The sequence below is a fragment of the Bufo gargarizans genome, chromosome 1 (genome assembly GCF_014858855.1).
Source record: "Bufo gargarizans isolate SCDJY-AF-19 chromosome 1, ASM1485885v1, whole genome shotgun sequence".
In the NCBI taxonomy this organism is placed as follows: Eukaryota; Metazoa; Chordata; class Amphibia; order Anura; family Bufonidae; genus Bufo; species Bufo gargarizans.
In genome coordinates this window covers 519,230,681-519,256,928 of record NC_058080.1, presented here as the reverse complement: position 1 = coordinate 519,256,928, position 26,248 = coordinate 519,230,681, and the positions used below count along the sequence as shown (strand labels likewise).

The 26,248-nt window shown below is 45.1% G+C and overlaps 1 protein-coding gene across 1 annotated transcript in view; it reads right to left on the bottom strand.

Moving 5' to 3' along the window:
• The window catches only part of MYO18B (myosin XVIIIB), a 758,252-nt gene that overhangs the window by 298,290 nt on the left and 433,714 nt on the right, over window positions 1-26,248 (bottom strand). Inside the window, exon 29 of the mRNA XM_044275382.1 lies at window positions 19,885-20,012. Within this exon, the coding sequence (XP_044131317.1) occupies window positions 19,885-20,012 (128 nt within the window). The remainder of the gene's footprint in view (window positions 1-19,884; window positions 20,013-26,248) is intronic.

Below are 26,248 nucleotides of genomic sequence, written 5' to 3'. Positions count from 1 at the left end.
AGCCTGAGTCTAGAGTTGCTAATGAGCAGCTTTCTTCACCTGCCTAGTAAAGAAACTACTCACCAGCAGCTAGACATAGAGCAGAACCTGAACCAGCAGGTGGTGGCATACTTGGGATGCACCCTGCCAGCCGTCATTGAAGATCTGCTGGACTACTGGGCAGCCAAACTGGATTTGTGGCCACAACTGGCCGAGTTTGCCCTGGAAAAGCTGTCCTGCCCAGCCAGTAGTGTGGCATCAGAGCGGGTGTTTAGTGCATCAGATTAGATCATTCACGCTGCCTCACCCTAACCTTGACAAAAAAGAACAATTTCTTCTGGCTACCTGCCTCAGCTACTATTCTGATGTTGCCACCTGCCTGATGCCACACATCTGATGCAAAGCGCTCCTTCTTACACCCACCATTGTCAGCGGGTACTGTTAGTGCCACCCACCTACCCACTCTGTCACCGGGTCACTCTGTGGTCTCCTGATGCTGCTGCCACCTCCACACTATGTCACCTTGCCACTCTGTGGTCTTCTGATGCTGCTGCCACCTCCACACTGTCACCTTGCCACTCTGTGGTCTCCTGATGCTGCTGCCAACCCAACACTATGTCACCCTTCCACTCTGTAGTCTCCTGACGTTGCTGCCACCTCCACACTATGTCACTGCTGCCACTTCCACACTATGTCACCTTGTCACTCTGTGGTCTCCTGATGCTGCTGTCACCTCCACACTATGTCACCTTGCCACTCTGTGGTCTCCTGATGCTGCTGCCACCTCCACACTATGTCACCTTGCCACTCTGTGGTCTCCTGATGCTGCTGCTACCGCAACACTATGTCACCTTGCCACTCTGTGGTCTCCTAATGCTGCTGCCACCTCCACACTATGTCACCTTGCCACTCTGTGGACTCCTTATGCTGATGCTACCTCAACACTATGTTACCTTGCCACTCTATCGCCTCCTCATGCTGCTTTTGCCACCTCCACACTCTGTCACTGTGCCACTCTGTGGTCTCCTCGTGCTGCTTTTGCTGCCACCTCCACATTATGTCACCTTGCCACTCTCTGGTCTCCTGATGCTGCTGCCACCTCCACACTATGTCACTTTGCCACACTGTGGTCTCCTGATGCTGCTGCCACCTCCACACTATGTCACCTTGCCACTCTGTGGTCTCCTGATGCTGCTGCTACCTCAACACTATGTCACCTTGCCACTCTGTGGTCTCCTAATGCTGCTGCCACCTCCACACTATGTCACCTTGCCACTCTGTGGACTCCTTATGCTGATGCTACCTCAACACTATGTTACCTTGCCACTCTATTGCCTCATCATGCTGCTTTTGCCACCTCCACACTCTGTCATTGTGCCACTCTGTGGTCTCCTCATGCTGCTTTTGCTGCCACCTCCACATTATGTCACCTTGCCACTCTCTGGTCTCCTGATGCTGCTGCCACCTCCACACTATGTCATTGGGCCACTCTGTGGACTTCTCATGCTGTTCCCACCCTCCCGCTTCATGACTGGGCCACTATTCAACCTTTTTGGCCTGGTTGATATCATCATTTATTTGACTCTTCTTCTTATCTGTCAGAAGGAAGGAAAAATGAGACACACAACGGATCCTGTCTGTGTAGCAGCCCTAAGGCCTGTATGGTCCCATCAGAATTGGCTTATGATTTGATAGCCAAAAGCAGGAGTGGGTACAAAACACAGAAAACATGCAAATATTCCATTCACGTGTCATCTCTGTTTTGGATCCACTCATTTTTTTGGGGCATTAGCAATACTGATGGATTACTGACCAAATACTGACCGAATGAAGGCGGATGCTCAACAGACAAAATCAGTTTTTGGGGGGTTATTGTTCTGACAGATCGGATAAAGGGCAAAATAATCAGTGACGTCAACACAAAATCACTGCTGACACCCAGTCCACTCTGTCAGGGGGGCTCTACTTGTATAAGCGTTTAATAGAACAGGTTCTGTAGACATATGTGGAATCAGCTGATGGTGGTGTAAAAGTAGTGCACTCTTTCACGCTATAGTAGGATCTTGTGCCTCTGCATCGTACTTTATACCTGACACTAACATCGACCTGTAAGGCTGAGGCCCCTTAACTGCCCAAAGAAGTGAAGTGTGCAGTAATTCTAAAGGCCTTTTCACATGGGCAAGAATTCTGCGCGGCTGCAATGTGTGAGGTGAACGCATTGCACCTGTACTGAATCCGGACCCATTCACTTCAATAGGGCTGTGTACATGAGCAGTGATTTTCACGCATCACTTGTGCGTTGCGTGAAAATCACAGCAAGCTCTATATTGTGCATTTTTCACGCAATGCAGGCCCCATAGAAATGAATGGGGCTGCGTGAAAATCGCAAGGATCCGCAAGCAAGTGCGGATGCGGTGTGATTTTCACGCATGGTTGCTAGGAGACGATCGGGATGGGGACCCGATCTTTATTATTTTCCCTTATAACATGGTTATAAGGGAAAATAATAGCATTCCTAATACAGAATGCTTAGTAAAATGTCCATTGAGGGGTTAAAAATAATAACCAAATTTGACTCACCCCATCCACTTGATCGCGTACCGGATCTCCTCTTCTTTCTACTTTTTTCAGGACCTGGCTAAAGGACCTTTGAGGACGTCTCTGCACTCATCACATGTGATGGACCATGTGATGAGCGCAGTGACGTCATCAAAGGTCCTTTAGCCAGGTCCTGAAGAAAGTAGAAAGAAGAGATCTTCTACGTGATCAAATGGATGGGGTGAGTTAAATTTATTATTTTTAACCCCTCAATGGACATTTTACTAAGCATTCTGTATTAAGAATGCTAATATTTTCCCTTATATCCATGTTATAAGGGAAAATAATAAAATCTCCCCAACACCGATCCCAAACCCGAACTTCTATGAAGAAGTCCGGGTTAGGGTCTGGGTACCAAACATGCCAATTTTTCTCACGAGCGCGCAAAACGCATTAAAACGCTTTGCACTCGCGTGGAAAAATAATGCATTTTTGAGCAACACACCCGAATCTTGTCCGGCCCTCACACGCGATGCCCGTGTGAAAGAGGTCTAAGAAATACGCCTGTCATATGCGTGTCATACTAACTCACAGTATTGTTTCACTACCACAGCAGACTCACTATGCGAGTTGCTGCAAGGCACAGTGTTCTACACCACTATACAGGCTCTCTGCAGCCAGAGAATAGCAGTTTTTTAACACGATTCGCCACAAATTAATTCAGATCAAATCTAATCTTTTCGGAAAATTCGGCAAACCGACCGAATAAAATTTTTGAGAAATTTGCTCATCTCTAGTTATGGCCTTTAAAGGGATTCTGTCATATAGTTCCCTTTACATGTGCTTTTAGATCTTCACTAGCATGTCCGTAATATACATGTGCCATAGCTAGGGATGCTTTTGTTTATTTAGATAAACAATTTTATAAATATGCTAATTAGGTCAGAACCCTGTGAAAACCCTGTCCTCTAATCCTCAGAAATGCTTCTTATTTTATGCTGGTTTTCAGTGCACTGTGGGCAGGGCCACTTTGTGAGATACACCACTGCTCTGCTATAATGCTGCCCAGCAAGTCCTCCTCTTGTTTGATTGATAGGCTCTGACATTTTAGAGCTGTTAGCGATGACACAGGGGACGTCAGATGCAATAAATGCGGCAGCCAGGGGCACACTGCATCAAAAAGAATTAGAGGACCATATTTTCAAAAGAATGGTATGCTTATTGCAGCATTTACCCTACCCCTATAATTACTTTCAAACTCATTATGCATGCTGCACTATTCTTCCCTTCAAATCTGATGTAACTGCCGACAGAAGCTACGAATAAAGGCTCTAATGGTAGTGTGACCCTATGAAACTAGCAAACCGATCCCTTAAGTACAAACTTTATTGAAGCCAATACACTTGAACTCACTGTGGACTACATTTTAACAAATAAATTGTAACAAAAAATACAATATTTTGTACATAAAATAAGTCATGTGACATGAATATTAGTGTGAACCCAGTCTGAGCCACAAATCATGGAAAATGGGATCACATTGACATAAAAGCATAAAAATGTCATACTTACTGGTACAAGGGCAGGTCAAAGCATGAGTTACCAGCAGGATGCATATAAGCTATAGTGCTACACATGGGGTTGCGCAGGTGTTTAATACTCATGAACATCCACTCACACACCTATTAATGCCCAGCATTATAATTGCACTCATACAAAGTGCCAGTAGTCACATGGTTACCTGTAGTGCACTGTGAGCTTGTGTATTTTGGCCAACTAAAACAGTAACTCATCATTTTTCCAGGGTGCAGTCTGGCCTTGTGATGTTCATGGAGAAGGGGTTTTGTTATGGTGCTGGGCAGCCCTCCTATCTAATAGTATAGACGAACCCAGCATGGTAAAGAAGACTTGAGTCCATTTAGAATACCAAGCATCCCATGGGTGGTAGGCATGTGAGTGGCTGTTTATAAGTATTTTGTACCTGTGTGCCCACCCTTGTGTAGTACTGTGGTTTGCTGCATCCTGCTGATAACAATGTATCAGTAAAGGCCTCCATACACATGATTGTATTATCACGGGGCAATGGAGGGTCTAATGTGTTGGGGGAGCTCCTGATTTTCCCATGACAGATGATTCATTTCACCTAATCTGTTTTTCTCCTGGGTGATATGCTGCCACGAGAGGTGTCCAGCAGTGGCTTTCTCCCCTCTCCACATTAAAGTGGAGAGGTTCAGCAACAGTATGTGCTCCAAGAATGATGTCAGCTGACTACCTGAACATACTGAATGACCAGGCTATTCCATCAATGGATTTGTTCTTCCCTGATGGCACGGGCATATTCCAAGATGACAATGCCAAGATTCATCGGGCTCAAATTGTGAAAGAGTGGTTCAGGGAGCATGAGACATCATTTTCACACATGGATTGGCCACCACAGAGTCCAGACCTTAACCCCATTTTTTTTTTTTTGGGACAGGCAGTGTGTGTGTATATATATATATATATATATATATATATATATATAGTATTTTCCAAAATAGGTAGTATTTTCCGAAATACTACCTGTACCACGGGCCACACAAGAGAGGCAGCGGGAGATTAGGGAAGTTAACAAGTGGCTCAAGAACTGGTGTAGGAAGGAGGGGTTTGGGTTCCTGGAGAACTGGGCCGACTTCTCTATCGGCTACAGGCTCTATCGTAGGGACGGGCTGCACCTCAATGGGGAAGGGGCAGCTGTGTTGGGGAAGAAGATGGCTAGAAGGTTGGAGGAGTGTTTAAACTAGGGACTGGGGGGGAGGGTAATTATGTTATAGAATGGGAAAATAGTGCAGATAGAGACCGGGGGCAAGGTAGTGAGACTGGGGGAGGAATGGAAGGAGGGACTAGAACAGTTCAGAAGGAAAGGTGTAGAGTAAAAAATATACATAAACCTCTCAAATGTATGTATACTAATGCCAGAAGCCTGACTAATAAAACTGGTGAACTGGAATTAGTGATGTGTGAGGAGAACTATGACATAGTGGGAATAACTAAGACATGGCTGGATGATAGCTATGACTGGGCAGTTAATGTACAGGGTTACAGTCTGTTTAGAAAGGATCGTCAAAACCGGAGAGGGGGAGGTGTCTGCCTTTATGTAAAGTCCGGTCTAAAGACCACACTCCGTGAAGATATAAGTGAGGGACATGAACATGTGGAGTCACTGTGGGTAGAGATACATGGCGCTAAAAACAATAATAAATTACTAATAGGAGTTTACTATAAACCACCTAATATACCAGAGTCCACAGAAAATCTACTACTAAACGAGATAGACGAGGCGGCAAATCATAACGAGGTGGTTATTATGGGGGACTTCAACTACCAAGATATAGACTGGGAAACTGAAACTTGTATATCTCATAAAGGAAACAGGTTCTTGGAAATAACCAAAGACAATTACCTCTCCCAACTGGTTCAGGACCTGACTAGAGGGACGGCCATACTGGACTTAGTATTAACCAATAGGCCTGACAGAACAACAGACGTGCAGGTTGGGGGACACCTGGGAAATAGTGACCACAAAGTAATAACCTTCCAATTATCATTCAAAAGAGCGTTTCTACAGGGAGGAACAAAAATACCAAACTTCAAAAAAGCTAAATTTAGCCAACTAAGAGAGGCCATAGGCCTAACTAAATGGGATAAAGTCCTCACAAATAAAAATACAGCCACAAAATGGGATATCTTTAAAAGCATCCTAAAATCTTATTGTGAGAGGTACATACCGTATGGGAATAAAAGGTTAAGGAACAAAAAGAAACCAATGTGGATAAACAGAACTGTAAAGAAAGCAATAAATGACAAAAAGAAAGCATATAAAACACTAAAACAGGAAGGTAGCACGGAAGCACTGAAAAACTATAAGCAAAAAAATAGAACATGTAAAAAACAAATAAAAGCGGCCAAACTAGAGACTGAGAGATTAATTGCCAAAGAGAGTAAAACTAACCCTAAAATGTTCTTCAATTATATAAATGTTAAAAAGTATAAATCTGAAGGTGTCGGCCCATTAAAGAGTAATGAGGGGGGAGTCGCAGAGAGCGACGAGGAGAAAGCAAAGCTGTTAAATATTTTTTTCTCCAATGTATTCACTGAGGAAAATAAACTGTCAGATGACATGCCGAATGTTGAAATAAATTCCCCATTAAAAGTGTCCTGTCTGACCCAGGAAGAAGTGCAACAGCGACTTAAAAAGATTAAAATAGACAAATCGCCAGGACCGGATGGCATACACCCCCGTATCCTAAGGGAATTGAGTAATGTCATAGCCAGACCCTTATTTCTGATATTTGCAGATTCTATACTGACAGGGAATGTCCCACAGGATTGGCGCATGGCAAATGTGGTGCCAATATTCAAAAAGGGTCCAAAAACAGAGCCTGGAAACTATAGGCCGGTAAGTTTAACATCTGTTGTGGGTAAACTGTTTGAAGGTTTTCTGAGAGATGCTATGTTAGAGCATCTTAACGGAAATAAGCAAATAACGCCATATCAGCATGGCTTTCGTGAGGGATCGATCATGTCAAACAAATTTAATCAGTTTCTATGAGGAGGTAAGTTCTAGACTTGACAGCGGCGAATCAATGGATGTCGTGTATCTGGACTTCTCCAAAGCATTTGACACTGTACCACATAAAAGGTTAGTATATAAAATGAGAATGCTCTGACTGGGAGAAAACGTCTGTAAGTGGGTAAGTAACTGGCTCAATGATAGAAAACAGAGGGTGGTTATTAATGGTAAATACTCAGATTGGGTCACTGTCACTATTGGAGTACCTCAGGGGTCAGTATTGGGCCCTATTCTCTTCAATATATTTATTAATGATCTTGTAGAAGGCTTGCATAGTAAAATATCAATTTTCGCAGATGACACCAAACTGTGTAAAGTAATTAACACTGAAGAGGACAGTATACTACTACAGAGCGATCTGGATAGATTGGAGGCTTGGGCAGATAAGTGGCAGATGAGGTTTAACACTGACAAATATAAAGTTATGCACATGGGAAAGAATAATGCAAGTCACCCGTACTTATTAAATGGTAAAACACTCGGTAACACTGACATGGAAAAAGATCTAGGAATTTTAATAAACAGCAAACTAAGCTGCAAAAAACATGTGTCAGGCAGCTGCTGCCAAGGCCAATAAGATAATGGGTTGCATCAAAAGGGGCATAGATGCCCGTGATGAGAACATAGTCCTACCACTTTACAAATCATTAGTCAGACCACACATGGAGTACTGTGTACAGTTCTGGGCTCCAGTGAACAAAGCAGACATAGCAGAGCTGGAGAGGGTCCAGAGGAGGGCAACTAAAGTAATAACTGTAATGGGGCAACTACAGTACCCTGAAAGATTATCAAAATTAGGGTTATTCACTTTAGAAAAAAGATGACTGAGAGGAGATCTAATTAATATGTATAAATATAGCAGGGGTCAGTACAGAGATCTATCCCATCATCTATTCGTTCCCAGGACGGTGACTGTGACGAGGGGACATCCTCTGCGTCTGGAGGAAAGAAGGTTTGTACACAAACATAGAAGAGGATTCTTTACGGTAAGAGCAGTGAGACTATGGAACTCTCTGCCGGAGGAGGTGGTGATGGTGAGTACAATAAAGGAATTCAAGAGGGGCCTGGATGTATTTCTAGAGCGTAATAATATTACAGGCTATAGCTACTAGAAAGGGGTAGTTGATCCAGGGAGTTATTCTGATTGCCTGATTGGAGTCGGGAAGGAATTTTTATTCCCCTAAAGTGAGGAAACTTGGCTTCTACCTCACAGGGTTTTTTTGCCTTCCTCTGAATCAACTTGTAGGATGACAGGCCGAACTGGATGGACAAATGTCTTTTTTCAGCCTTATGTACTATGTTACTATGTTACTATAGATAGATATATATGCTTGATCAAGACTGCAATGAGCAGTTGAAACGCTGCAGAGGGACAATAAAGCAGGTATTTCACCTTCAATATACTGGAGTGCTGCCTTTTTTTGGAGAACTATATATATATATATATATATATATGTATATAGTGAGACAGTGACAGGTCTCACGCAGGTTAGAGGCAAGGAAGGGGTGGATAGTTCGGTCCACACCCCTATTCCACCACAGGCGAGACCAGCTGGAAGTAATCAGGCTGGCATAAAGCACATCCCAGGGTGTCAGCAAGGGGGGAGTGTGTTACATGTGGATAGAGGCCTGGAGGCTCTGTCAGTGTGCTCTCAGCTGGGCAAGGCTGAGGAACCCCAAGGCTGGGAGATAGCCTGGAGTTGGGGGACAAAGTGAAGACTGGGAGGGTCACAGGGCTATAGTCAGGCGGACTATTAAGCCCCAATCCCCCACAAGAGACACTGGTCTGGAGGCAGTGGGCGTACTGTGCTCTGTACAGCCAGGAGGCTGTGGGACATTGGCTGAGAAAACTGCATGTGTTTACAGGGTGTGAACACAGGGACTTAGGTGAGTCAGGAACATTATGTTTAGTTAGAGCCTGGACGGGCAAATGTTTATTATTTTGTCATTTTTGCTTGTGCTGGTGTATCACAATAAATGCACTGTTTGGACCTGAAACCTGGTGTCCTAAAGCCGTATCGGTGTGAATGACCCCCGGAGAAGAGCTAACCCCTCACAATATATATATATATATATATATATATCATATGGTACACATATGGGTATATAAATATATATATATATATATATATATATATATATAAAAAACATATTGGTATATAAATATATATACATACGGTACATATATCTATTGTGAGTGATTAGCTCTTTTTTGGGGGTTATTCTCACAATTATCTTCACAACAGCCGGATTGCAGGTCCAAGCGTGAGGTTTATTTTCACAGCAACAAAACATAAATTAAACAAAACAAACATCTGCTCGTCTAGGCATTTGCTAATACAAAAACACAAGTCCTGACTCACCTAGATCGAGCGCCGTTCACATGTGGGACATAAATGCGGCTTTCTCCAGCCATACAGTCCAGGTGATCCTTCAACACCTTTTTGGGGGATTGTGGCCCAGTAGTCCTCCCGACTCTGGCTTCATGATCCTTGTTCCCAAGTGTCACGGTGTCCCCCAATGTCCCAGCTAGCATCTAGCCCCGTGGCCCCTCAGCCAGCCTGGCTGAGACCACTTGTACAGAGCCTACAGCAGGACTCTGTTTCACAAAGATTCTCTCTCCCCTGACTGACAGTCTGGCCTTGACTGTTATCTCAGACTGATTGTGGCACCTGGTGCTGCCTCAGACCTGATAACTGACGGGGAAGACATGGAAACTCCTGCCATAAATCTCCCCTAGCAGCTATGAGGCCGGTCACTGCCTCAGAACATATATTATATATACACAGACGTGGACAAAATTGTTGGTACCCTTTGGTCAATGAAAGAAAAAGTCACAATGGTCACAGAAATAACTTTAATCTGACAAAAGTAATAATAAATTAAAATTCTATAAATGTTAACCAATGAAAGTCAGACATTGTTTTTCAACCATGCTTCAACAGAATTATGTAAAAAAATAAACTCATGAAACAGGCATGGACAAAAATGATGGTACCCCTAACTTAATATTTTGTTGCGCAACCTTTTGAGGCAATCACTGCAATCAAACGCTTCCTGTAACTGTCAATGAGACATCTGCACCTCTCAGCAGGTATTTTGGCCCACTCCTCATGAGCAAACTGCTCCAGTTGTGTCCGGTTTGAAGGGTGCCTTTTCCAGACTGCATGTTTCAGCTCCTTCCAAAGATGCTCAATAGGATTGAGGTCAGGGCTCATAGAAGGCCACTTTAGAATAGTCCAATTTTTTCCTCTTAGCCATTCTTGGGTGTTTTTAGCGGTGTGTTTTGGGTCATTGTCCTGTTGCAAGACCCATGACCTGCGACTGAGACCAAGCTTTCTGACACTGGCTAGTACATTTCTCTCTAGAATTCCTTGATAGTCTTGAGATTTCATTGTACCCTGCACAGATTCAAGACACCCTGTGCCAGACGCAGCAAAGCAGCCCCAGAACATAACAGAGCCTCCTCCATGTTTCACAGTAGGGACAGTGTTCTTTTCTTGATATGCTTCATTTTTTCGTCTGTGAACATACAGCTGATGTGCCTTGGCAAAAACTTCGATTTTTGTCTCATCTGTCCACAGGACATTCTCCCAGAAGCTTTGTGGCTTGTCAACATGTAGTTTGGCATATTCCAGTCTTGCTTTTTTATGATTCGTTTTCAACAATGGTGTCCTCCTTGGTCGTCTCCCATGTAGTCCACTTTGGCTCAAACAACGACGGATGGTGCGATCTGACACTGATGTTCCTTGAGCATGAAGTTCACCTTGAATCTCTTTAGAAGTCTTTCTAGGCTCTTTTGTTACCATTCGGATTATCCGTCTCTTAGATTTGTCATCAATTTTCCTCCTGCGGCCACGTCCAGGGAGGTTGGCTACAGTCCCATGGATCTTAAACTTATGAATAATATGTGCAACTGTACTCACAGGAACATCTAGTTGCTTGGAGATGGTCTTATAGCCTTTACCTTTAACATGCTTGTCTATAATTTTCTTTCTGATCTCTTGAGACAGCTCTTTCCTTTGCTTCCTCTGGTCCATGTCGAGTGTGGTACACACCATATCACCAAACAACACAGTGATTACCTGGAGCCATATATATAGGCCCAATGGCTGATTACAAGGTTGTAGACACCTGTGATGCTAATTAGTGGACACACCTTGAATTAACATGTCCCTTTGGTCACATTATGTTCTGTGTTTTCTAGGGGTACCATCATTTTTGTCCATGCCTGTTTCATGAGTTTATTTTTTTACATAATTCTGTTGAAGCATGGTTGAAAAACAATGTCTGACTTTCATTGGTTAACATTTATAGAATTTTAATTTATTATTACTTTTGTCAGATTAAAGTTATTTCTGTGACCATTGTGACTTTTTCTTTCATTGACCAAAGGGTACCAACAATTTTGTCCACGTCTGTATATATATCATAAATAATATATAACAGTACCATATATATAGCACTCCAAAATACTCATGCTTGAGAAAGACCGCATTGAGACGGTTGAAACATTGCAGAGGGAATAAAAGATCCACCATTTTCACTTTACCCGGAGTGCTGCCTCATCCTTTTGATGTCTATCTATTTATAGCCGCTTGAGCCCACGGCTGAGAGGACTTGCACCTATATTTTTGTCTTGTGCTGCTGGGACCCGCATTTTGGTTTTAGCACTCCAAAATAGATATATATTTTTGTTTCCTCAAAAAGCCACCATTGACATTCTCAATGTGTGGTCATGTATCCGTTTATGTGGCTGGCGGTTTATAGCCACCATGCCAAGAATGAACATGCCTGTTTTTGGTGCAGTTGCAGCTATAAAATACCTATTGCATAAACTGGGCGTGGCCATTGAGAACAATGGGAGGTGGAATGCACACGTTTGGTGGTGGTGGACATGTCCCTCCCTGGCATGGCCATGGCTTGAAACCACTGTTCCACGGTCTTCATCACTGCTTCCTATTGAAATGAATGGGAGGCAGACATAGCCAAATAATACCATGATCTGCCTAAAGCTATAGACTATAATGGAATTCGATGGTGATCTTGATGGTTTATAGCATCACTGTTGGCTTTCAGACTGACAAAAAGTCCTGCATGAATGACTTTTTGTCTGGCCAAAATCTGGCATTTCTGACAAAAAGCAGCTGGATCCCATTATAGTCAATGGCATCCAGCAGTTCATGGCATTATCTGGTGAACTCTGACAGGCTGTTTCTTTGCCAGAACAGCCTAAAGATGTGAACTTAACCTCAGCAGACAGTATCACACATCACTTAGGCTGGGTTAACATCACATTTTTGCCATCTGTTTAACGCTGGGAAAAAGAGATACAGCAGGGTAGCACACCGTGCTTTTCTATCCTGCAGAGTCCGTTAAAAAAAGGATACGTTATCATATACGTTTGTGTTAAATTGAACTCTATCGTGAATGGGGTGAATGGATACCACTGTATGGCATCAGTTTTAGATAAATGTTTTTTGTATATGTTAAACGGGTGGCAAAAACGTGATGTGAACCCAGCCTTTTTCAGAACATGACTTGCTATGTTGCAGGCTCAGCAGACAGTATTACAAATGATAGGATCAGGAACACATGTGTTTTGAGTTGACGTGCTTGCTGATTCAAGCTGTCCCACTCTGCTGTTAAGGCCTCTTTCACACGACCGTTTTTTTTTTCCGTTTTGCGGGCCGTTTTTTGCGGTCCGTATACGGTCCGTATACGGAACCATTCATTTCAATGGTTCCGCAAAAAAAACGGAATGTACTCCGTGTGCATTCCGTTTCCGTATTTCCGTATTTCCGTTCCGTTTAAAGATAGAACATGTCCTATATTTGGCCGCAAATCACGTTCCGTGGCTCCATTAAAGTCTATGGGTCCGCAAAAAAACGGAATGCATACGGAAATGCATCCGTATGTCTTCCGTATCCGTTCCGTTTTTTGCGGAACCATCTATTGAAAATGTTATGCCCAGCCCAATTTTTAATATGAAATTACTGTATACTGTATTTGCCATACGGAAAAACGGAACGGAACAACGGAACGGAAACGGAACCACAACGGAAGCAAAAAACGGAACAACGGATCCGTGAAAAACGGACCGCAAAACACTGAAATGGACATACTGTCGTGTGAAAGAGGCCTAAGGCTGTTATGGCACAGAGCAGCCTCCCAGATCTCCTAGATACGATGTTGCTACTTCACGGCTGAATCCGCACTGACTGCAATGAGGTCTGGCAGTTTTCCAGCCAATTTCCCATAGAATTGGCAGGTTTCGGCTGGACAAAAACCGTTACAAGCAACGTTTTTTGTCCAGCCAACAGACGGATTTGGCACCTGGATCTTCAAAATGGAGATGTGAATGGGACCATAATGAGGGAGGAGGTGGTGGACTGTCAGAGATATGATTTAGAAACTGAGTAAGAAATAGCTTAGCACGATTCATGTATGGGTGTAGTAATATGGCCACAGAAGGTATAGTGGGTGGAACTCCTGCAGACTAATCAGTGTAGCGGTGGGGTCAGCCAGTGACTAATCACTCTGCAGTGCAGCTATATAAACAGGAAGCTCTGAATGCAAACAGATCTGCCAGGATAGTCTGATGCCCAGACAGGGGGATATAAAGCACAGAAATGTTAGTAGCTCGTAAACAAAATTTTGATTTTGGGGCACGGACAACCTCTTTAAGGGTACTTTTACACTGGTATTTTTCTTTTCCGGCACTGAGTTCCGTCATAGGGCTCAATACCGGAAAAGAACTGATCCGTTTCATCCCCATGCAATCTGAATGGAGAGAAATCCGTTCAGGATGCATCAGGATGTCTTCAGTTCAGTCACTGAAAGGCGTTTTGAACGGAGGAAATACCACAGTTGCCGGAATGCCGGATCCGGCATTAATTTACATTAAAATGTATTAGTGCAGGATCCGGCATTAAAAATACTGGAATGCTGGATCCGCTGGATACCGGTCTGCGTATGCGCAGACCGGTAAAAATGTGAAAAAAAAATTGAAACAGATCTGTTTGTCAGTATGACAAACGGAAAGATGGATTTGTTCTTGCAATGCCTTTGTGAGTCGGATCCGTCTACAAATGCTGTCTGTTTGCATGCAGATTGCCAGATCTAGCAGGCAGCTGCTTGTCGGATCACTCTGCTGCAAGTGTGAAAGTAGCCTAAGTATGGCCTTTTTCTTGGATAACTGCATTTCACAAAACTAAACCAATGGCTCCACTTATCTAATAGAAACTTATAAGAATATTTTAGGCTAGGGCTACACAACATTTGTCGCGCGACATTTTGTCTCACTAATATCGCGCGTCAATATTTATAATAGTCTATAGTGTTGCTCTGCGACATGCTGCGACTGTGACACGACAGTCGCAAAAAATCCATTCGAAATTGATTTTTCTGCGATTGTTGCATCTGTTGCAGCATGTCGCATGTAACAGTGCGACACCATAGACTATCATTATAAAAATTGTCGCGCGACATTGGTGCGACATCAATGTCGCGCGACACATGTTGCAGTGTAGTTGTGCCCTAGGTGTCGCGCGACTTATTGTCATGTAGCCCTAGTCTTATACTGAATGAATAGAGTATAACCCTTCAGCAGAATGTCGGTGCTATTTACGCCATTTTACAATATTAACAGATGCTGATGTGATGTGCTAAAAACATGTAGAGAAGGTGTATTCTAGTTCTAGTATTGAGAACATTATTTTGTGAAATATATTGTGGAAATAAAAATATGACATCAGTTACTGAGGTGTTCAATGATGCCATTTTATTTGATCTATTGGAGATGTTTTAATCCAAAGTGCACATCCTTTTTACTGAACTCATTTTGAAAAAGTAAATAGAGAAAGGTAAATGAAGACAGGTTACACTGAAGATATATCAAAGTCTAAAACCTGAATCACTCACTACTCATATCATAATTAGAATTGATCTGTACTAGATTTATGATATGTACTGCTTGCACTTACACTTTTTCATTTTACATAGTGAAGAACCTTTTTTTAAAACAAAAATTAAACGGCTAGAAAACCACTTTAAAGAAGCTGAAGGATCCCCAGAACGGCTTACATTGTAAATGTTGTGGTCAACATTGCACACATAGAATATATCATCAGTGAGGTCCAGTGGCGGATCACAATAGGGACGTTCGGGTCGGCAGCCCCAGACCCAGCACCACTGGAGGGCCCAACGCCCACCCGAACGCCCACATACTGCGGCGGGGCACGGCAAGGCCTATGCGGTAGTGAAATCCCGCGTCATCACGCACCTGTGCCGGGACATAGCACATTGACGTGTGCACGCCTGCCTCATCCCGCCTTGAACCTTCGTCTGTGAGCAAGTGCCTGGCCCTGGACGGTGAGTATTTAGCTTTTCATTTTTTTTTTCATGTGCCTACTTTGGGGGACATGTGGGGGACGACACACAGAGGAGGACATATCAGGGAAGAGTCGAGACCTCGAGTACATGGGAGGGGGAATGTGGGGGCTGTGTGGGGCTAAATTATTATGGGAGGGACTACCGTGTGGGGACAAATTACTATGTGGGGGCAAATTATTATGGGAGGGACTACTATGTGGAGGCAAATTACTATGTGGGACAGTGTGGGGGCAAATTACTATATTGGGGCAGTGTGGGGGCAAATTATTATGGGAGGGACCCAGACTACTATGTGGGGGAAAATTACTATATGGGGCAGTGTGGAGGCAGTGTGGGGGCAAATTATTATGGGAGGGACTACTATGTGGGGGCAAATTACTATATGGGGGCAGTGTGGTGGAAACTATTGTGTGGGGACAGTGTGGGGTTATTTCTATGTGGGGACAGTGTGGGGAAATTGCTATGTGGGGACAAATTACTATGTGGGGGAAACTATTGTGTGGGGGCAGTGTGGGGTAATTTCTATGTGGGGACAGTGTGGGGAAATTACTATGTGGGGACAGTGTGGGGAAATTACTATGTGGGGACAGTGTGGGGGAAATTACTATGTGGGGGCAGTGTGAGGGAAATTGCTATGTGGGGACAGTGTGGGCAAATTACTATGTGGGGACAGTGTGGGGAAATTACTATGTGGAGACAGTGTAGGGGCAAATTACTATGTGGGGACAGTGTGGGGGCAAATTACTATGTGGGGGCAGTGTGGGGGCAAATTACTATGTGGGGGAAACTATTGTGTGAGGGAAATTGCTATGTGGGGACAGTGTAGGGAAATTCCTATGTGGAGACAGTGTAGGGGCAAATTACTATGTGGGGACAGTGTGGGGACAAATTACTATGTGGGGGAAACTATTGTGTGGGGGCAGTGTGGGGTAATTTCTATGTGGGGACAGTGTGGGGAAATTGCTATGTGGGGGCAGTGTGGTGGAAATTACTAGGTGGGGCAGTGTGGTGGAAATTACTAGGTGGGGGAAATTGCTATGTGGGGACAGTGTGGGGTGATTTCTATGTGGGGACAGTGTGGGGAGATTGCTATGTAGGGGAGATTGCTATGTGGGGGAAATTGCTATGTGGGGGAAATTGCTATGTGGGGGAAATTACTATGTGGGGGCAGTGTGGGGGAAATTTCTATGTGGGGGCAGTGTGGTGGAAATTACTATGTAGGGGAAATTACTGTGTGGGGGCAAACTACTATATGGGGCAGTTTTGGGGAAATTACTGTTTGGGGGCAAATTATGGGGGGATTACTATGTGGGGGCAGTGTGGTGGAAATTACTATATGGGGGTGTTGCTATTTGTGAGGCACTGTAGGGGCAATTCTATTATTTTTGGTGACACTATACAGGGATTATTGCCTGGAGCACAAAGAATGGTGGTATTATTACTCGGGGCACTCTAGGGGACATTATAGCTGCTGTAGACACCATAGGAACATTTGGGGTAATTTATCAAACTGGTGTAAAGTAGAACTGGCTTAGTTGCCAATAGCAGCCAATCAGATTCCACCTTTGATATTGACAGCTCTTTTAAAAAATCCAGTTCTACTTTACACCAGTTTGATAAATGACTCCAATTATGTCTATTAGGGTCACTATTTTTTAAGCAGTATAGTACCTTGGACATTGGGGAGCAAAACGGGCACAGTATTGGGAGTGGCAGCAGGGTGACACTGTGGGGACACCAGGATGAGGAGGTTGATGGAAAAATGTAGAAATCTAAAGTGTCTGTGTTATAAACTGTAGAGCCGAGATGCGGCTGAAAGAATTTGCCATGGTGGTCTGGGTCAAACGGAGGAGAAGAGGAAAGAGAAGGTCTACATGACAGGAGATGTCACTGGATGTAAGAGGCATGTGGTGCTGTATTCTCCTCCAAGTATTTTTTATTATAATTATATGTATTTTAAATTTGGCAACCAAATTTTTCAATTTAGGACCCAATTTGGGGTATTTTTTTTTTGTCTGAAGATGTCATATGGCCTAAGAAGAGACTGTGGCGCTCATGAAGCACCGCAGCCTCTTCATACAGACAAGAACTAAACTAAAATGGAGGGGGGGGCCCAAGTTGGTTAGACAGCCCCGGGCCTATCATGCACTTAATCCGCCCCTGGTGAGGTCTAATAGGTTATTTGTAAAACAACTCATAAGAAACAGACCCTGGTGGCAAATATTTCTGGTAGGTCAGTCGACCACGCTAGAAGAAACCCCTGAATAATTTCCTAATACACCACAATCTAACACTGATTCCAATTAAAGTGATGGCAATGCTGGAAGGAGGAAGGGAGTGATAGTGGTTGCACAGATATGAGTAACAGTGGTTCATAGTAGCTGTTGTCACTCAGCAGTAAATGGAGGGCACATCCTTTATTCCCTCGAGGCACACTCTGGGACTTTTGGAGACCCTTGCCTGGTGATAGTTGGGGTGCCCTTGATGGTGTACTGTGGGCAGGGTGTAAGGCAGGAGGGCAGGCACAGGGCAAAATAAAGTTTAATGGGGTCTATGACCAAGCCCATTTGGTTGCAATAAATAAAACCTCTCTTTACTAAATATATGCTGGAGGTAGTAGTACAGACAGCAGCAATAGAAATAGTAAGTTATACAGTAGCATGCGTCCAATGGATGTGTATAGACAGTATACTGTAGCTCTCCCTTTAAATACGCTTCTCAATCCTCCCAAATAATAACAGGCGTGCAACACAAGTCTCATTAACTTCTTCTGCAATGCACAGTCTGAGGGGTGCAGGTCCTAGATCGGTTGACCAAGCCATCTCTGATGGATGAAGGGTATCAGGGCAGATAACCCTTTCCACGTCAAAAAAACAAGCGGTAACTTACTATCTGTCCAGCACTCAACTTTGTGTTTCTCATCAATAGAATCCGGTCTCTGTGTCTCAGGGGTGTCCTCTATGTGATCAGTAGTTTGACTGGCAGGACAGTGTTAGGGACAGAGCTTCCCTGGATCAAGCCAAATTTTGTAGAGCTCTTACAGACATGTCCTCTCTCCAGACTGCAAACTCTGAAATCTTCACTGGGAGGTGGGTCAGGCCCATCTCCTAGCAACTAACTACAAGACTGCCAGACTGACTTCTATGCTACCCATAACCAACCATCAAGAATACATAGTGCATAGGAAAATAAGTGTTTTAACAACAAATTACAACACTCAACCCTTGTAACCCAGTATATGCAAAAATGTTAAACAGAACTGATCGGCTATGGGCACTGAAGGCTTGATTGTTAAGTATTTTACAATTCATGGTCTATCCTGAGTATAGGCCATCAATATCTGATCGACAGGGGTCTAACACCCCACAGCCCCACTGATCAACTGTTTTGAGGTAGCTGCATCATCAGAACTACACAGCTTTCTCCACTGGGAACGGGAGCAGCACTACAGGAATTAGCTCCATCCACCACACAATAGATGGAGCAGTGTAGTTCTGACATAGCTGCTCTGAAACAGCTGATTGGTGGGGGTACAGGGAGTGAACTGCATACCTACCACGCAACCCTAAATACTAGTTTGTTATCTGCTTACTCTTTGGACAGGTCAGCTGGTCATAGTGATGTTAGGTAATCCCTAGCTCTCCACTCCCATCCAGATAAATTTTCATTGAGACACTCATGTTGCTTCATAAAGGAATGTGTGGATTTGGGAGATTATCCAATTTTATTGTCCTCTTCAACGCCCAAAAAGTTTTACCCTCGAATACCAAAGCAGACTAAAAGTCCAAAGATTGCAAAGCAAGCTAAAATTCTACTATCAGTATAGGCGAGTTTTTACTTTCTACAAACCAATACCATATCGGATGTGTAAGCCTTAGGGGCAATAGCTTAAAAACAAACAGGCAGACTTGGGCAATCGCACAGTATAACACACATCTTGCCTTTGGCAAATCAATCCTATAATAATCTATCGAGAACTGCAGATGTAATCCAAATAAGCAAAACATTTTCTGCTTCACAATAGAGCATTGCCTCATAGCGATAAATAACGCTATTATTGGCATAGAAAGATGCTAACAAAACAGTTGTATCTGAAATTTGGAAGAGACAAATGCATGTTGTTTTGTGCCCAGTTTTATTGGCTATCTGTGTTCTCCAGTCACACACTGCAGGGGATATGTAGCTGTCCAGCAGAAAATGAAATGAGATGAGGCTACGAAATTAATTAACAATATGCACAGCCACATTGTGTCCTTCTCATTGCACATTCAATCCAATCATGATTCATGCAAAGTAAGAGAAATAATAACACCAGTAAAAGAATATATACAATATTCTGCTTATAAAGTTTCTTGACTTACCTTTTGCTCTAGTTCTTTCTTATAGGTTTTCTCCGATTCCAGTCGTTCTTCAAACTGTGTAAGTCTCTTCCGTAAAAAGTTAATTTCAGTTTGGGCGCAGTCAAATCGTACTTGCCACTCATCTGCTCCTAAAACAGAAAAATATGACACTTAGGGAAAAAAGTAGCTGTCTGTCACATCCAAACATTTAACTATCTGCAAGGTACAGAATTAATCAATTATTAAGGTCTGATATGTGTAGGAAGGTACAAGGAATCATCATGGATGATAGGTATGTGTCACCAAGGTTCCTGGCCGCGGTGGAGTAAGAGACAGTTTTCATGTGTCAGCAGTAGTTGCTGTGTGACATCTTGCTATCTAGTATGGCTGTAAATAGCTGATCCGGGACAGCTCTTACTGGGAGTAGTCAAAGTGCTGGGTGGGTGACTACTCCCCACGGTCCAGGCTGGGTTTCGACAGGCCTATAAAAAAAACAGCCAGCAGTGTCAGGTGGGTGGATTACTCCTCTTTGACACTGGAGCTGTGTCAAGCTCTGCTGAGATCTGAGGCCTGTGTGTGGGCTGAAAGCTGAAGACAGTGTGTCAGGCGAGCAGGCCACCTAAAGCCTGCAGGTGGACTTTCTGAGGCTGAGCATTCAGTCGGGTGTGAATTAAACACCCAGGATCAAAGGTGAATGTTTTTCTGTATGAACTGTTTTGGGTGTGAACTAACACCAATACTGAAAAAGGACTGTCATACTGTGAATCTGCAACTAGTGTGAATAAACACTGCAGTTTTTGAGTTACAAACGTGTCTTTGCCTCTATACTGCACCCGCTTGTCCTGTCTACCAGAGCGAATCCCCACAATTGGTGAAGGCTGCAGGCAAGAGCAGTGAGGCGGGCGTGAACGCCGATATTGTATGTCGCACATTAAACCAGCTGTATTACAACCTGTGCCGCATGATAGCATGGAGGATGTTGTGAAGGCCCTCATGGAGGCTAATCAGCAGCGGGAGACAAACCTGCACCAACGTGAGGCTAATAAGCAGCAGCAAGAGACCAACCAGTTGCTGCTACAATATGTGATGGCTTTGCAGACAGCAGGAGCAACACCGAATGTCCACGATGCCCAGAAGGCAGTACATGCAGCGATTCCTAAGATGACACCCGCAGGCGACATTGAAACCTACCTGGCGATTTACAAGATAGTGACCATCAAGGAAAAGCTACCCCTTGACCAGTGGGCTGAGGTCATCGCTCTGTTCCTGGCCTCTGATTCCCAGCGGGTGTATTTCGACTTGCAGGACGATCAAGTGGCCGACTACCAAGAAGTAAAGGGTGAGATTTTGGCCAGACTGGGGGTGAATGTGTTGGTCCGGGCCCAGTGGGTACATCAGTGGGGGTTTAAACCAGCTGAGCCCGCGAGACCCCAATATTATGACTTACTCCAATTCTAGCAAAAGTGGCTACAACTTGATGTGCTAAGTTCCACGGCTATGCTGGATAGACTATTGGCCAATATCTTCTGGAGGGCTCTGCCACCCCCACTCCAGCACTGGATCAGCCAGGTGTCTCCTGGCAATGCCCTGGAGATGGTGGACCTGGTGGAGCGCTATGAGGCTGCTTAAGGTTTTTTTTTTCGGGAGGGGGGCAGTCAAACCCCATAAGTCTCCACCCCAGACCCGGGAACTTGTGCCAACCAAACCCGCCGGCGATGTACCCTCTATGGACCCGGCTCCGAGAGTCTGCTGGCGGTGTCGGGAGCCTGACCATGTACGAGCTAACTGTCCACATAAGGTGGAACCCATGGACACGAACTATGGCTTCCGTCAGTCGTTATATGACAGGAAGCTGTGTGCAGTGTGTACACCAGAAACTCTAAACCACTTGTGCCAGGTGGAAGTGGGAGACACTCCAGCGGAGGCCCTGCTGGACTCGGGGAGACTAGTGTCCCTTTTAAGGGCTTCGCTGGTATGGTACGCTGAGTATACAGGCCGGAAAGTCGGGGTCATGTGCATTCATTGGGACTTAAAAGACTATACGACTGCCTTAGTGTCTGTAACCACGGGGGCCGGCAGATAGACTCAGACTCATAAAGTGGCAGTTGCCACAAACTTACACTATGAACTTATAATTGGGAGAGACTTCCCGAGCTTTCTGGCACTGTGGCCTACCTCTGGGGGAGGCCGGAACCCTGGGAACCCGAGGCCAAAGGGCCAGCGGTAGGGGTGATCGCCACTTTGGTGGAAAAGGGAGAGACAACCCCACTGAGTGTAATGGTGGGAGACGTGGAGGACTTGCCGCCGGGTCCTGAGCTGACAGGTCTCAATGTCTCCGGCGATAATTTTGCTGCTGCACAACACCAGGACCCAACCCTGTCCCGAGCCTGGAAAAATGTATTAATAGTAGATGGTGAACCACAACAAGCTGGAGCAGAGTCAGTTGTTTTGTGGTTCGTCAGGATATGTTATATCGGGTAAACCAGCTGCGGGATGAACCCATTGAACAGTTGGTGGTGCCCCAGGCTTATCGCAAATTCATGTTAGAGTTAGTCCACCAACATGTTCTCGGGGGTCTTTTGGGAATGCAGAAAGCACAGGACCGGATATTACAATGGTTTTACTGGCCCAGTATGTTTAAAGAGGTGGACGAATTCTGTAAATCTTGCCCGACCAGCCAGGCAACCGGCCCCCAGCACTTTTTCTGCAGTCCTTTGGTACCTCTTCAGATCATCAAGGTACCGTTCGAGCGAATTGCTATGGACCTCGTAGGCCCAGTACCATTAGTCTGCTAGAGTACACCAACACATCTTGGTCGTCCTAGACTGGCAGTGCCACTGCAACATACATTGGCTAAACTTATAGCTAAGGAGCTAATGGAAATGTTCTCCCGAGTGGGGCTACCTAAAGAGGTTCTGACTTACCAGGGGACCCCTTTTATGTCAAGGGTTATGAGGGAACTCTGTAAGTTGCTGCATATCAAACAGTTAAGGACATCTGTGTACCATCCGCAAACGGACGGTCTCGTTGAGAGGTTTAACAAAACAATAAAAACCATATTAAAAAGGGTGGTGTCTAAAGATGGGAAAGACTGGGATCTTCTTCTGCCCTATCTCATGTTCGCTGTGCGAGAGGTGCCCCAGGCCTCTACTGGGTTCTTGCCCTTCGAATTGCTATATGGCAGACATCCTCAAGGTTTGTTGGACGTAGCCAAACAGGTGTGGGAACAGCAAACTACTCAGCATAAAAGTGTCCTTGAGTACATTACCAAGATGCAGCAGCGGATAGAGTTTTGCCTCTTGTCAGGGAGCATATGGAGGCCTCTCAGTGAGCCCAGGGTCGGATCTATAATCGGCAGGCTCGGGTCCGGATCTTTAACCCGGGTGATCGGGTTTTGGTTATGGTGCCGACTGTAGACATTAAGTTCCTGGCCAGATGGAAGGGGCCCTATGAGGTACTTGAGAAAATTGGAGAGGTAAACTACAAGGTACACCAGCCAGGGAGGCGAAAGCTTGTGAATTTACTCAAACCGTGGAAAGATAGGGAAACCTGTACTGAAGACAGCCCGCGGCCAGGTTTTCCAGGGGAAGTGGTTTCGGACCCTCTGTCTGAAGCAAGGGAAGTGGCTGCCACAGTAAGAATTGCTGACAGCCTCTCCTCTAAACAGGCTCAGGACGCTAGGGAGTTTATTATCCGGTACATGAATGTGTTCTCGGACCTCCCTGGACGCACTTACACAATTCGGCATGACATTGTCACTGAGCCTCATACTGGATACTAGAGGCTCGGCGACAAGTCATTTTAGAGGAAGTGCAACTAATGCTGAAACTAGACATCATAGAGGAGTCTAAAAGTGAGTGGTCTAGCCCTATAGTATTGATACCCAAACCGGACGGAATGTTATCGTTTTGTAACGACTTTAGAAAATTACACAAGATTTCTAAGTTTGATGCATATATCATGCCTTGAGTCAACGAGCTAATTGAAAGGTTAGGACAAGCCCGACATTTTTCAGTTTTGGACCTCATGAAAGTGTATTGGCAGGTGCCCTTAACAGAGGCTGCTAAAGAGAAAACTGCCTTCTCCACACTGGAGGGGCTATATCAATACAAGGTGTTACCCTTTGGTTTGCATGGCGCCCCCGCCATCTTTCAAAGGCTAATTGGATATTGTACTTCGTCCACATCATTGGTACGCTTTGGCGTACCTGGACGATATTGTCATCCACAGTACCAACTGGGAATGTCACCTACCCAAAGTACAGGCTGTAGTGGACTCCCTTAGGAAGGCTGGGCTAACCGCTAACCCAAAAAAATGTGCGATTAGAGACTAAGTACCTGGGGTATGTCATTGGGCGTGGAGTTATCAAACCTCAAGTGAACAAAATAGAGGTGATTCGGCATTTGGCCCTGACCTGTCACCACTAGGCAAGTAAAGTCGTTCCTGGGAATGGTGGGCTATTATATGAGGTTTGTTCCCCACTTTGCTACAGTGGCTGCGCCATTGACAGGGCTCTCAAAGGGACGCAGGTGATGATGGTTTGCTGAGATGATCGGGCGGAAGAGGCGTTCTCCGCTTTGAAGTCAGACCTGTGTAGGTCCCCGGTTTTGGTGACGACTGACTTCAAGCAGGAATTTATAGTACAGACAGACGCCTCAGAGCTGTACTGTCTCAGGAAGTTAACGGGGAGGAGCATCCCATTGTCTTCCTAAGACGCAAGCTTACCCCAGCCAAAACCAGGTACAGTATAGTGGAGAGAGAGTGTCTGGCTATCAAGTGGGCACTCGAGTCTCTATGCCACTATTTGTTGGGAAAAAGTTCTGCCTGGTGACTGACCACTCCCCTCTCAAGTGGATGAGCCAGGCTAAAGAGAGAAATGCCCGAGTCACCAGGTGGTTCCTGTCCTTACAGAACTTTAAGTTCTTCGTAGAACACAGGGCAGACCGCTTGCAGGGTAACGCGGATGCCCTGTTCCGAGTGCACAGTCTGGTGTGTGTTCACCCCCTCAGGGTTGAAAAAAGGGGGGAGGGATGTAAGAAGGTACAAGGAATCATCGTGGATGATAGGTATGTGTCACCGAGTGTAACGGGGAGCCAGCAACACACTTCCTCCTTGCGGCGCCGTCGGCATCCTGCATCTCTGCAGGAGCAAGGACGCTGCCTGCATCCTCGTCTCCATGAGGATCAGGGGGCGGGGAAGACACGGCCATGCACGCCTCCTCAGCACGGCCGGCATCCTCCTAGTTGAAGGAGGTACTGACCGCCGATCGCAATTTATCGGCGCTCAGATGGATTGGGATGGACTTGGGTCACGTAACGCATTTTCGAATTGTGCCTTCTGTGTGTTTTGGACATCGGATCTGTTTTTGACCTCGACCTTGTGACCTCCCTGGTATTGACGTGACCTCTTGGCTTCAGACTCTGGATTGTGTTTTGACTTTGTTATCGGATTGCTCCCTCTGTGTCATGGTCTTACCTTCTTACTGTTCTCCTTCGTTTGACATGTGCTGGCGGCCATCTTGGTTTCTGGGTTTCTTGTAGCCTCCCACCCTGCGGCTTCTCCTTCCCACTGGGAGGAGCTGGATGCCTAGCTCATATATATAGGAGGTCTGTGGCTTCAGTTCCTTGCTTGGTCCTCCTGTGTTCACATGCTTCTAAGACTGCTGCTGCTTCTGGTTCCTGATCCTGGCCTCGTCTGACTACCCCGTTGGTTCCTGATCCCGGCTTCGTCTGACTACCCTGCTGGTTCCTGATCCAGGCTTCGTCTGACTACCCTTCTGGTTCCTGACCTCTGTCTACGCAAGACCCTGCTTCGGTTTAGCCATCCGCTTGGACTTTTGCTTACAGCTTGATTTTCAATAAAGCCTTCTTATTTCCACTTATCTCTTGTTGTACGTCTGGTTCATGGTTCCATGACACTCTGTACCTGCGAGACCTCTGTACCTGCGAGACCTCCTGGCTTTGACTTTGGCTTGTCTGACTCTGTTACGGTACTTCTGTTATCTTCTTAGGCCCCTGCACATATCTAAGCAAGGAACTGTCTCAAATATGTACACCATCGGTTAGGATGGGCCGTGCAAGTAGGCAGTGACAGAGGTGGGGTGGAGTTTAGGGCTGCACTTATCCCTATCCTCTGTCGTGACACCGAGGTTCCTGGCCTCGGTGGAGTAAGAGACAGTTTTCATGTGTCAGCAGCAGTTGCTGTGTTACACCTTGATATCTAGTATACTGGGAGTAGTCAAAGTGCTGGGTGGGTGACTACTCCTCATGGTCCAGGCCCGGTTTTGACAGGCCTATAAAAAAACTGCCAGCAGTGTCAGGTGGGTGGATTACTCCTCTCTGACACTGGAGCTGTGTGAAACTCTGCTGAGATCTGAGGCCTGTGT